This window comes from Dendropsophus ebraccatus, chromosome 2 (assembly GCF_027789765.1).
Source record: "Dendropsophus ebraccatus isolate aDenEbr1 chromosome 2, aDenEbr1.pat, whole genome shotgun sequence".
Lineage (NCBI taxonomy): Eukaryota > Metazoa > Chordata > Amphibia > Anura > Hylidae > Dendropsophus > Dendropsophus ebraccatus.
This window is the reverse complement of record NC_091455.1, coordinates 139385277-139399262: the sequence shown is the minus strand read 5'-3', so window position 1 is coordinate 139399262 and position 13986 is coordinate 139385277. Positions and strand designations below refer to the sequence as shown.

Genomic DNA, 13986 nt, shown 5'->3' with positions numbered 1-13986 from the left:
CATGCCATCAGGTGCCGCTCCTGGCTCTTTAAATGTATGCCAATGACTCCCAAACCTGTCAGCCCCTTTGTTTTATTTTTTGTTCCTCTGTTTTTGGTCACTGATGGTTTCCTAAAACCTCCTGAAAGGCTACCTGATCAGTGTTTATTCATCTTAAAAAATGGCAGTGTGAAGGGGGCCTAATATGGAAAATTAGAAAAAAAAAATATATATATTTTGACATTAAAACTTGATTGAAACAATAGGTTATGGACTGATGACACATTCTCTTCAACAGTGATGTCCTTGTAGCTTTGATATGCTTCTAAACTAGCTATCTATACACTGGATATGTGAGAAAGCTAAAACTATCTTCACAAGGAGAATATTTTTCTCACTTATGTATCCACAATGGAATTAAAACATGGCAATATAACAGCTAGCACCATATGGCTAGAGAAAATCCCATATGTCACATCATATACAGAAATATTTCATTAATTTAAAAGTCTTCTAATATCAGAGCGCAATAAAGAGAAATTTATTAAATAACAGTGAATATAAATGTATGAATTACTAAGAACATTGTCAGGGATAAGGGTCCATGCACACAGAGCAAAATAGGCGGAAATTTCTAATGGAACCCACGCCTCAGATTCCGCTTGAAATTCTGCCTGTCCCATTGCGTCAATGGAATTTCTCATGCAACTCTGCTCTCCGATCAAATAATTGAAATGTCAAAGTAGCATCCAAGCAATGCTCAGGACACAACTGACTAAGACATAGAAACCATTTTGTCGCATAATAGGAGGGGAAAAGGAAAAGGCATTTGCAGCACTTGTTGAACCTGTGTTCAGGTTTTGTACAGCAAGGATCTTAAGATTGTTTATTCATGGACAGCAAACACTGGTGGACAGCCAGTAAAATGTATGGTTGTTCTTTACAGACTTGATTTTCATGCCATCCCCTATTGTTAACCCTATTTAATATAAGCAGAACTCAGGCCTCAATCCCCTCCCAAAAAAGGTTTAAGAACCCTTAAAGGGGTTGTCCAGCGAAAATCTTTTTCTTTCAAATCAACTGGTGTCAGAAAGTTATATAGATTTGTAATTTACTTCTATTAAAAATCTCAAGTCTTCCCATACGTATTAGCTACTAAATGTCATGCAGGAAATGTTGTTTTATTTTCAGTCTGAGACAGTGCTCTCTGCTGACATCTCTGGCCGAGACAGGAACTGTCCAGAGCAGGAGAGGTTTTCTATGGGCATTCACAGAGTTCCTGTTTTAGCCAGAGATGACAGCAGAGAGCACTGTGAGAGTCTGAAAATAAAACAACACTTTCTGCAGGACAAACAGGAGCTAATAAGTATGGGAAGACTTGAGATTTTTTAATAGAAGTAAATTACAAATCTATATAACTTTCTGATTTGATTTTAAAGAAAAAGATTTTCGCTGGACAACTCCTTTAAAGAGTGCTGCATTTACGGGTTGCCACTGCTATATTGTGAACAGAAACAACTACTTCCTGCACTATACAGTACATGAAAGCCTCATGATGCGGAGCAGAGATTTAGCAAATTAATTTAAAAATACATATTGCTTAATACTGTATAAAATATTTTTAAAAAGCCAGTAACATAAGACAACGGCATTCTTACAGCTATTTTTTACGCTTTAGATTTCAGAGAACAATATTACCAGGAATTCCAGAAATATGGACCAGCAGCAGTTCATGAATATTTCTACTCTTACCATTTGTACAAGGGCAATGCAATAGCTACATAATACTGCTGTGCTCAGACAGAGCAATGGTTGTCATCTCTTAATAAACATGACTTGCATATTTACAATGAAAAAAAAAAAAAAAGTGAGAAGTGCAAAGCATCTTATTGATGTCCAAGTGGATTCCTGCCAAGAGACAAAACACAGCCAGTGATCAGCCTATTTGGAAAAGAGAAAGATGCCCATTAGTAATTGGAAGGAAAATTTTTACAATCTGAATACCTCAAGTCTCCTGTAAGAATAGAGCAGCGGGGTGCGCATGGAATTTGCCACGCTATATATTCTATATGGGGACCAAGGAGATAGCTAAACGCTAAACTCCCTGACGAGTATCTCAGGTCCCTTGTTTCTAAAGTTGCAGGGAGTCCCTATCCTGTAGGAAAAAGGGTAGCTATATTCTTTTAGATTTTGTTAAAGAGTTACTCCAACACAGCAAAATAATTTAAAACTAAAGGCGCTTTAAAAAATATAAACCATACTCACCTGCCCTTATCCCACACTGCTGCTGTTCCAACAGCACCTGGATCCTGTTGCTCCCACTTTCTCTGACATGTCAGCCCTACAGTAAACCTCCCCAGCCAGACTTATTCCACCGGACGATTATCGTTTGCATAATCGTTAACGATTAACGATCTCAAACGACCGCTATTGAGAAAGACCTGAAAACATTCACTCATTTCCATGGAACGATAATCGTTACTTATGATCGTAATTGCGATAGTTTTTCTTCGCTATTTATTCGCTATTGCGTTCGTATCTATTGCGAATGACCGAACAATGTCTTATTCAATGCGAACGATTTGCGAACGTTTTGCGAACGAGCAACGATAAAAATAGGTCCAGGTCTTATAAAGCGATCAACGATTTCTCGTTCGGTCGTTAATCGTTAACTGCATTTCAACCGAACGATTATTGTTTAGATTCGAACGATTTAACAATAATCTGAACGATAATCGTCCGGTGGAATAGGGCCCTTAGGCAGATCACTGGTGAGGGCACAAAAGCCATATTAGTAGGGGGCTCAAATTGGACATTATTACCTAGTAGAGCACAAAGGAGGCAATGTTACCTAGTGGGACACAAAGGGGGCCTATGAAGTTGAGAAGCTCATTATGTTTAGCAGATTACACATTGATGAGCCTTGGCTGGAAGAAGTCATTATAGCAGTCTAGGCTGCATAGGGAGAAAGTAAAGCAGTGATTTCTTATAGTTATTTAGTAAATGACTATAAGAAGGTGTCACCTGTGAGTCAATGGATATAACTATAGGCCCTATTACACAGGCCGATCTGGAGAAGCAAGCGAGTACCAACCTGTCAGGTCAGCGCTCACTTGCACCTCGTTCCCCACTGCCTGCTGGTGCTATTACACATGCCGACAGCGAGCGGGAAAGAGCAGGGGGGCTGCGCAGAGCTGAGGGGTCTCCCAAGGCAATCTAATAGGGCCTTGTACTTTAATCACTGACACAATTTGCACAACACCTCTGTGTGACTAGGTTTGGCTACTATATTGCCACTGTATAGGGGAATATAAGCCTTTATACAGCCTTTTACAGAGTAACAGTATGGTGAAATTATTTAGTCACTATGCTGTGGTTATACTGTATGTGGTCATGATGTGATGATATTATTCGTCCCTTACATAGTTGTATTATTGGTAACACTGACCTTGGTACACTGGGTTTTCTACAGTAACAGTATAGTGTCATTGTTTAGTAACTATATGAATGTATAATTCAAAGTTGTCGTTGTTTTTACCACATGCAGATACTTGTCTTAACATATAAGGCCAAAAACCATCCACCTAGGTTGTCTTGTGGGCAGAATGACTCTTATGAAAATCTCTATAATCCATGGGGTACTTTACAGTGCTTCAAGGACTGTAAGTATTTGAAAATATATCATTATTGGGTATTTGACAACCTCTTCTTGATTTCCATCAAAGAAAGAATGAATGTTAAACATAATGGATCCCAGGGACACATTGGAATTTAAGCTTATTGGACCTTATAAAACACTTCATCAAAATGTAAAGTGGAGTCAGAGGTAAAATGGGGATAAGTTAACAAAGGAAAAGCCAAGGATATCTGCATGTTTGGAATTCCATCTTTTAAGAAAATGAAATGCATGTAAATGGACACATTTTTGCCATAGAAAATTGATTGATAAGAAAAATTGTTTGTTTGTTTTCTACGTAATTATTGCACTGTTGGGCTCTGGTCTTCTACTATTTTCCTAGTTCCCTACTATTTACTAGTTTCCTTTCATTTAATAATACTATATGATACAATGTAGTATGACCTCCTTTATTTATTTTTAAAATGTCATTGTTAGAAATCCTTTACTTTAACAAGAGCATGCTTCTTGTTTGCCTGTGTGCGATATAGCTATTGTTATCTTACTTGTACTAAGGAATATTCTGTATGTTCAAAATATATACTTTTGCCACAAATAAAACATGCTTAAAAAAAAGAAAAATTGGTATTTAAAGGGGTACTCCACTTAGTAACCCTTTTTAATCCCCACCCATAATCTAAGCTTGTTTGTAATGGGTTTCTATTACATTACATTGGTCTGTTTGTCTTCAGCATATCCTGACACCCTGAAGATGCTGAAAATCCTCACCTCCTGGTCCACATGCTCTTGGCTTCTATGTTTTCCACCTCCTTCTGAGACCAAAGTCACATGAACTTGGTCTCTTCTGTTGCTAGGCAAGCGGTAACACCTTATCTCTGACCCCGCCCACCACTAACATCACACCAATCAGTGAGCACCAGGCCAAGGGGCGGGGAAACAACAGAACAGTGACAGACTCCTGAGTAGTATAGGGGAAAGGAAGCAGTTGTTTCATCCCTCTCTCACTTTTTAATCTAGCTATGTAGATGGACATGTGGCCCCGGGTAAGCTTGTCTGTCACTTTCAATGGTTAATTAATTACCTTTGTCTGTCATTGCTAGTTGTCCAGCAGTAGGAAAGTTAACAGTAAGAGCTGTGTTGTGTTGTGAAGTAAAAAGTCCTTTTGTGTGTGAGGTAGAAACAGTGATAGAGAAGGACAGATATATGTGAAAACAGCAGCCAGAGATCACAGTACAAGAGCTGGATTTGCCACAAGGGTAGAGAATTCAGCCCAGTGGGAATCAGATGAATTACAGAATGGGACTTGTGAAACTCAGGTACCTGTAACTTATCCACCCTGTAAGAAGCAGTCAGACTGTGTGGGTGCTAGGAAGCATTTCTTTATTGTCACCAGTGATGTTTCTTTCTGTAAGAATATACCTGAATAAATCTTGTTAAACTTCACTACAATGGAACCTGTTTAACTTCATTAAGTCCGCTATAGAGAGGATACACTTAAGGAACCTGAGCCAAGGCCCACCCTCCAATACCCCAAAAATTCCCAAAGACCTCACAATTCGATTTTTTTACATTAACTGTATCCTCGTGGGAGGAAATCCAATATTATAAATGGCTGACACCATAAATACAACAGTCCATAGATCCGGCGGGCCATTCGCCAGCCGGATCACGTTGTAGCCGCATGGGCAGGGCCGTATTAACAGCTGCTATTGTCCTAGGCACTAAACCTGAAGACGCCCAATCTTGGGGAGCGTGGTTTTGGCCACATGCATTTCTCTACATGTAGAAATATATGGTTTTTAACAGGCTTAAAACATAAACAAACTTCCACTTTTAACCCCTTAAGGTCAAAGCCTATTTTCGTTTTTGCGCTTTTGCTTATTCCATTTTAAGTTTAAAAGTCCATAGCGCTTGCATTTTTTCACCTAGAGACGTATATGAGCGCTTATTTTTTGCGAAACCAATTGTACTTTGCAATGACAGGCATTATTTTTCCATAACATATGCTGCGAAACCGGAAAAAAATCATTTGCGCTGTCAAATTGAAAAAAAAACGAATGTTTTGATTTCGGGGAGTTTTGCATTTACGCCGTCCGTCCTATGGTAAAACTGACTTGTTATGCATGTTCCTCAAGTCGTTACGATTACTATGATATATAACATGTATAACTTATATTGTATCGGATGGCCTGTAAAAAGTTCAAACCATTGTCAACAAATATATGTTCCTTAAAATCGCTCCATTCCCAGGCTTATAGCGCTTTTATCCTTTGGTCTATGGGGCTGTGTGAGGTGTCAGTTTTTGCGCCATGATGTGTTCTTTCTATCGGTACCTTGATTGCGCATATACGACTTTTTGATCGATTTTTATTACATTTTTTCTGGATTTGATGCGACCAAAAATGCGCAATTTTGCACTTTGGAATTTTTTTGCGCTGACGCCATTTACCGTGCGAGATCAGGAATGTGATTAATTAATAGTTCGGGCGATTACCCGCGCGGCGATACTAAATATGTTTATTTATTTATTTATTAATTTATATTTATAAAATGGGAAAAGGGGGGTGATTTGGACTTTTACTAGGGGAGGGGATTTTTTATTAATAAAAACACTTTTTTACTTTTTTTTTTACTGTAACTAGAAGCCCCCCTGGGGGACTTGTATATAGACAGCACTGATCTCTCATAGAGTATATACACAGCAAAGATCGATTAGATCGGTCATAGATTACTATGGCCTGCTGCAGGCTATAGCAATCTATTGCCGAGCCGGGATCAGCGTCATTCCGACGCTGAGGCCCGGCACGGGCAGAAGAACGGATCTCCCCGCCGCGATCACATCGCGGGGGGGAGATCCGTCCCACTAGACACCAGGGACGTGCGGCGCAGTGCCTCTAAGTGCAGCTGGTTTGACAGCTGCACTTAGAGGCTTAATTAGCCGGCGCGGGTCCCCGGCACGTGTCAGCCGGGATCAGCGCCGTTCAGAGCGCGGTCCCGGCGGGACCCCGCTCTGAACACCCCGAGCGGCACCATGACGTATCAGATACGTCATGGGTCGCTAAGGGGTTAATCAATGATCAGAGCAGTCTGCATATTGTCATACCAGACCTGACCAATTCCACCATACCCCCCCTCGAAAAGACACCAGATTTACTGGCTAGTCTAAATGGGAGGTTGAAGACTTTAAAATTAAAAAAAAACTATAATGTTTCACGGGGGCAGGATACGCTGCGAAAAAAAACTGACACATCACTCCCGCCGTGATCCTGATACAGGCACATGTCAGGTGCGGATTTCTTCCTGCAGCAATCAAAAGCACTGCTGGAAGAAATACGTACCTGGCATGTGCCTTCATCGGTATCATGGCGGGAGCAGTGTGGCAGGTTTTTTCACAGCGTATCTTGTCGCCCTAGAAACATTATAGTTACCTTTCAAGCTTGGGACTATTTCGTCTAGAAAAAATACGTATTAGGGGCGATCTGATTACAATGTACAAATATATAAATACACAGTACAGAGATATTTGTAGTGATCTTTTTACACCTAGGCCTGTAACTATGACAAGGGGGCATCCGCTACATCTAAAGGAACGAAGGTTTCACCATCAACACAGATGCAGATTCTTTACTGTAAGAGCAGTGAGACTATGAAACTTTCTGTCACATGATGTTGTCATGGCTTATTCCTTAAAGGGGTTTTCCAACTTAAAGCTAAAGGCCCTATTACATGAAACGATTATCGTTACAGACAGATAATTGTCTTGTGTAATAGAAGACAACGATCAGCCGAACATGAACATGTACAATGTCAGCTGATCTTTGCAGTCATTGTTGAAAGACAAACAACTAATATAGCCTGCTGCTATCTAGTGATCATCTAGGCAGCTCCCCCCCACCCCTGCAGCTCCCCGTGGCCCTTCCTGTACTCAGCCATTCACTGCCGACGCGTGTAATAGTGCCGGAAGTGAGCGGGGAACGAGGTGCAAACGAGCTCTGACCTCTGTACCCCCTGCCAATCTTTAGCGTGTGGCATGTGACCCATGGCTCTATTCATTCTCTATAGAGCAGCCAGAAGTTAGAAAACCTCTTTAAACGGAATGTTTGTGCTGTTATGGTTCCCAGCTACACCCTAAAGATCATGAGGGAAACCTATGAAAGGGTGTAAATATACACCTGGTGTAAACTGCCCACAGCAACCAATCACAGCTCAGCTTTCAGCTCTGGTAAAATATAAGAGGAGCTGTGATTGGTTGCTGTGGTCAGTTTACACCAGGTGTATATTTACACCCTTTCATAAATCTCCCCCCAGTGTGCAGCTGCAGTGGTAGCTTTACATCAGGGAAAAAGGAGGGTTTTTTTGCTGCACGTGAAGCCTGTGAGGGGCCTTAGCTAGTGATCTGGGTGGAGACTAGTCACAGCTCCCTGCCTGTCAGCACACTCTGCAGGGATGATTGACAGGCAAGGAGACTACTAACATATAGCATATCAGTTAAATGGTAAGCTTGGTTATTGATAAAGGTGTATTTCTTATTATTTTTTCTTTTTTCATTATACATGTCAATGTATTTTTATGTAAATCGTGTCTGAATATATTAGTATTTATGCAGATGAATGATGTGGGATTATGCAGTGATCCCATGTCTGCTATACCTCAGCAGGTCCAAACAGCACAATGAGGGCACCAAGGACTTATCACCATGCAGTATAATCTGCTGGTGAATGCAAGGAAACATGTAATTACCAAGTGACAGCGATGGTACTTACTGATTCTGTCTGGAGGCCATCTGCACCATGTCAGCCTCATGACAAAGAGTTTAACTTACCTACACATACTCTAAACTACAACACAGATAGCAGGAACAATTGGCAACAATGTCAAATCTTTTAGGTACACTGTGACACTTTGGCTATCTATGGAAAGGGGTCTTTAAAAAAAAATATATAAAAAGTACTCCAGAAAAAAATTATTTACATGTTATGTGGAAAGGAAGTACTATCAGTCCCAGAGCAATCTTTTTTTTTTTACCAAAAAATGCATCTTACAAATACTGATGCAAATACAAAAACAATGCCTGGGAAAATGGCCAAAGGCTGGATTTACTTGCTACACAGCATGGCTTACCATGCTGCAGCCATGTGATGTTTGGTCTTTACAGGTGATACACATTATAACACCATGCTGTCAGTATAGCTGCATTCCTACATGCCAGTCAACGCATACCGCAAAAAAACATGTATTCATTCACCTGTGGCCGTGCAAGGATTATCGGCAACATAGCGCGGCCATTTGTGAACAAATGAAGGTGTGGTTTCAGCCACATACATTTTCTGACATTTTGGAAAATGACCTAATCACATTGCTAAATTGTGGCATTTTGCAGAAATCCATACACAGTCTTGTAACAAGGCGACTGGGTGGCACCTTACTGCTGTGTGTGAACCCAGCCTATGGGCCCTATTCCACCGGACGATTATCGTTTGCACGATTAACGATCTCAAACGACCTCAAACGACCGCTATTGCGAAAGAGCTGAAAACGTTCACTCATTTCCATGGAACGATAATCGTTACTTATGATCGTAATTGCGATCGTTTTTTCTTCGCTATTTATTCGCTATTGCGTTCGTATCTATTGCGAACGACCAAACGATGTCTTATTCAATGCGAACGATTTGCGAACGTTTTGCGGACGAGCAACGATAAAAATAGGTCCAGGTCTTATAAAACGATCAACGATTTCTTGTTCGGCCGTTAATCGTTAACTGCATTTCCACCGAACGATTATCGTTTAGATTCAAACGATTTAACGATAATCTGAACGATAATCGTCCGGTGGAATAGGGCCCTAATGCCCCTATTCCACCGGTCGTTAAGAGGAGCAAACGAGCGCTCTCAGCGCTCGTTTGCTCCTCCTTCCCCGCTCGCTGCCACCGCTATTCAGCGCGGCTGCAGCGAGCGGGTGAGTGCGGGAGGGGCGGCGGGGAGCTGCGGGGGGGGCTGCCCGGGTGATCGCTGATCGTCCGGGCAGCCCATAGGATATAGCAGCGTCTCCTGCTGATGCTCCTATTCAACGGAGCGACGGCAGCAGATCGTTGCTATATCAGTCGCTTGTTTTTCAACATGTTGAAAAACAAGCGACTGCAACGATCAGCCGACATGAACGATGTCGGCTGATCGTTGCACTCTATTCCACGGGACGATTATCGTTCGTAGCGGCCGATATCGGCCGAATACGAACGACATTCGTTCCGTGGAATAGGGCCTTTAGGGCCTTTGTACAAGGGAGGTGTACACAACCTGTATGGGAACACACACAGGAGTGAATGACAGTCAATGAAAAAGAAAGGCCAGCTTACCACAAGTAATGTCCTTTGTTCACAAAAAAGCCATGCTCTAATACTGTGCACCACCTTTATGTTTTTCCTGCACACGCTGATAGTTTTAAAAATAAAGGTTTTTGCACCTATCTCCACTTGCTGGATCTCACTTTTTTAATACAATATTGAAGAACCATTACCACTCAATATTATTATAAACGCTAAAAAAGACTCTATATGATCGTATCTGAACAGGAGATGTTCAAAGCTAGTCCAATCATGTACAATCTATAAAACACAGCTGTGTACAGGAGCCCTAATATGGCAGCGATGGACAGAATAAAACTGCCAGGTTCCCTCTTCCTAAGTCGTATTACTCGCAGTACATGTATTACAGCTACCGGATAATCTTTTCTTCACTGGTGGCTTAGTAATCTGTACTTTAGAATAATTTTCCCCTTACTGTACTGGAAATCTGCTCTCTATGCACTTCTGGGTGACCTTGTAAAAGATATGAGTTCATACAAACCAGCCAATCAGAAAGCAGAGTGGAAGGGGTGAGGATGGTGGCAGCAGCCAGAACCAATGATGAGATAGGAGGTGTGTCTCAGGCTACCTGAGACTCCTCAGACCTGTAGGTGCTGTAGATAAGCTATAGTAACAGATCTGTCTAATAGAAAGAACCTAAAAAGAAGCAAAGCTGTCAGATCTAAGGAAACTATATAGAAGGAAATTGGCATTAACTTGAATGCCTCTTAGTAAGGCTGGCCAGGAAAAGGGGGTGGGGTTTTATTTAAGACTAGCGTGCTCGCATGCCGCTCTTCATAAATGTCCCTCTTAGTGTTTATGGTGAATTGGAGGTGTTTGCTATCCACATTTTGTATAGTTTTGCATCCCATTGAAATTAAAACTTCCAGTTAAACATTTGTATGTAATATACCACAGTTGTACTGAAACTGGTCTATACTTATAAAGTGTTATTTCCCTTTAATTAAGACAAACTTACAGCTTCTTGTAGAAATACATTATATAGCTTTTTATGCTATCTTTCATTTTATTCGATTAAAAAAGCCCTGTAGCCGAGTTTGTTTGACAAGAAATATATATGAAAACCTATCTAGCAAGAAGTCCTAAATTCAGCCACTGCTCAGAGTTTCTTTCTTTGCAGTTTATTTATAAGGTCATAGTGTATGTGTGCGTGTGCGTGTGCGTGTGTGGGGGGAGGGGGGGGGCTTTTGCAGACAAAAATTTTACTTTTGAAGTGGCCTTTTCAAGAAGACTTTGATCAATTGTAGCTGACATTATAAGTGTCATCCTGGTAGGACCTCTTTGCAGAAACTTGTAGTCCACATTCTCAGATATCCCTAAGTCTAATGTCAAGCACATTTTGTACTTGTCCAAGCTATTGTGCATGTCTATAAGGTTACTTGCTGTAGCTGTACCGAATACACAGCTGCTCCGTTTGAATTTCACTTTTTGACCTCATTTACATGTACAACAGCAGAATATTGATCACAACAACAACAGGATTTATTAATAGCCCGTAGCCTCAACAAATCGCTTATGCTTTCCAGGGGAAGAAGAACAAAACATTTAAAGTTATGCTGTACAAACAGTGACAACAATGTATCCACACGCTTCACATGCCAATAATCATAACTGGCTTGTAAGCAAATGAGCTGTAGCTTTAATGGTAGTGAAACGCGTGGGTGAGAAAGCTAATAGATGGAGGAAAAAAGAATAAACATAAGATTGTCTTTTCTCTTAAAAGCCGCCAGCAGAAATCACAGCTCTCTGGGAGAACAATGGAGGCACAAATGCAGCTAGAGTACAGTAGAAAAGGCCTTACATATCTGACTATGCCCAGTACAGTCTTCTGTTTTCTCTGCTGTAAATAATGAATGAAACAAAGAATGTTTTATAGCTGGGAAGAGACAAGAGGACGTTGTGATGGCCTTATACTTAATTCTCGACAACTGGCAACACTTATTGTGTAGGTGAATCTTTATCATTAAAACTACTAATGTAGACTCCAGCTGCTGCAGATCCTCTTGTAAGAACACTTAAAGTGGTCAGCAATTTATTCCAGAGGATGTAAGATGTTCTGCAGCTGTTAATACTTGGCAATTACCAAGTAGAATGGAAAGTTCAATCCTATCAGCACAAAGGTAAATGTGGCCCATAAGAGAAAGGAACCCAACCTAGGCTGGCTACATCCTTCTTTCCCTTGGGCAGACAAGTGCCAGGGTGGGGGTGTGCTGGCATGAACTAGTGCCAAGAGAGATTTTGTCCCCTCATTTTGTATACCCTTACTTCAATACACAATCAATTATGCAAGTTCATCCATCTGGTACAAGCATTTCTATGGAAGGCTCCCCAACACTCCCTCTCCCCACCAGGTATAGACAAAGCAAGAGGGTGTTACAGGGGGCTTTACCTGAGGATGTGAACAACCATATATAAAAGCTAAAAGGGCAGTTTGTCCAACAAAGGAGGGCGGCTGTGTGGGCTATAGACCCAGATGTAGATCATCTACAATTTTACATCAGGATGCCTCAATCATGTTGCTATATGGTGAGTGGATGGCACATATAATCCAGGACAACCCCCAGCAGTCCTGTCTGTGACTTGTGCTTACCTCCAGCAGCAGTGACAGCAAGAAGAAACCAGCACACTGCAAACTCTTCATGTCTCAAACACTTCCTTTAAGACATCAACCCAGTGAACTGCCTTTCTTCGCCCAGCATCAATGGCCAGCTCTCCACAGAGAGTAATGACAGATGTAGGGTCCCCCCAAATCACTGCTCCAGCCTTCAGTTTAGAGTCTCCTCCATCTGCTGGGAACTCACATAGCGGATCCTGGCTCCTCAGAAGAAGCAGGGTAGAGGAGGCTGATCCTGGGACTCCAGTGCTGGCTACAAGCTCATCCTCAGCAGATGACAGAGCTCTGGGTGGCTGCTTCAGGAGGGGGCCAGAAGGCTGGGCATGTGGGAAAGCAAACACAGAAAACAATGAGGGAGGGGATGGGAAAATGAAAGAAGAAATAGCAGCAGGGAAACAAGGCAGGGTGGAATCCTAAGCTTGATCCTTCATGGTAATGGATGGAGAGGGAACACTGAGATCACACAGTGAGGAGGGGATTAGGAGGAGGAGGGGGGGGGTGCCTGGCCCTTTACATCTCCCTCCCTCCTTCCCTCCTTCTTTATGACAGCAGTAATGAGATCTTTCATATTACATTATTATTGTCCCCAGTGCTGTGTCAGTGGCCTGGGAAGCATCTAGTGACAGTACAGGCTGTGCTGTACAATGAGGAGGGGGCTCTGCTAGCTGTCATCTGCTAGATGTCTATACAAAGCACACTTATTACAGATGTAGCACTGCTCCATTTGTCATTTAACTCTGTCTGGTATAACTCACTTAGCTAACATAATGCAAATAAGTTTACCTATATCATACTAAGTTGTGCAGAGTAAGAACTCATCCTCTACATTCATCTTCTTATTGTGACAAATGTATACAGTGATAGCTGTTTCTTGGGATGTAACAGAATTAAAGATTTTTTATATGCTAAAGGGCAACTGTGTGCCCAGGATTTGTAACTGGTTACATGTAAAATGGTTGCATGAAAAATGACAGCAGATAACTAACAGAGAAAGGAAGCTCTTCATATAAAAGTCACTTTCATTGTAGGTAACAGGAGTTTTCGGGGGGCCTAAACAGTAAATACGGTAGTCGCTACAGAAAAATTAAATGTAACTGTCCCTACTTGGTATCCAAAGGAACAACTTATCCTGTCAGAAGTATAAGGCAGTATAGTACTACTACACTGTGCAGAGTAAAGCCCCTGTTAGCGCTCGCTGGCTCCTCGTTCCCACGCTCACTGCTGGCGCCAGCAGCAAGCTGGTAAGAGCCGGATCACTCGATCGTCAGGGCAGCCCATAGAAGATATATAGTAGCCGTTCCGCACTGTGCCTGCGAGTGGCAAGGAAGCAGGGTAGTGTATTGTAAACAGCCTTGCTAAAAAGATACACTGTGATAGCTAGCAGTATTATGT

At 41.7% G+C, this 13986-nt stretch overlaps 1 protein-coding gene across 1 annotated transcript in view; it reads right to left on the bottom strand.

Moving 5' to 3' along the window:
• VOPP1 (VOPP1 WW domain binding protein) overlaps nucleotides 1-13050 on the bottom strand; it is a 103738-nt gene extending 90688 nt beyond the window's left edge. The window contains exon 1 of the mRNA XM_069958397.1: nucleotides 12571-13050. Coding sequence (XP_069814498.1) covers nucleotides 12571-12621 — 51 coding nt within the window. The 5' untranslated portion in view covers nucleotides 12622-13050. The remainder of the gene's footprint in view (nucleotides 1-12570) is intronic.
• Between the last annotated feature and the right edge of the window lie 936 nt (nucleotides 13051-13986).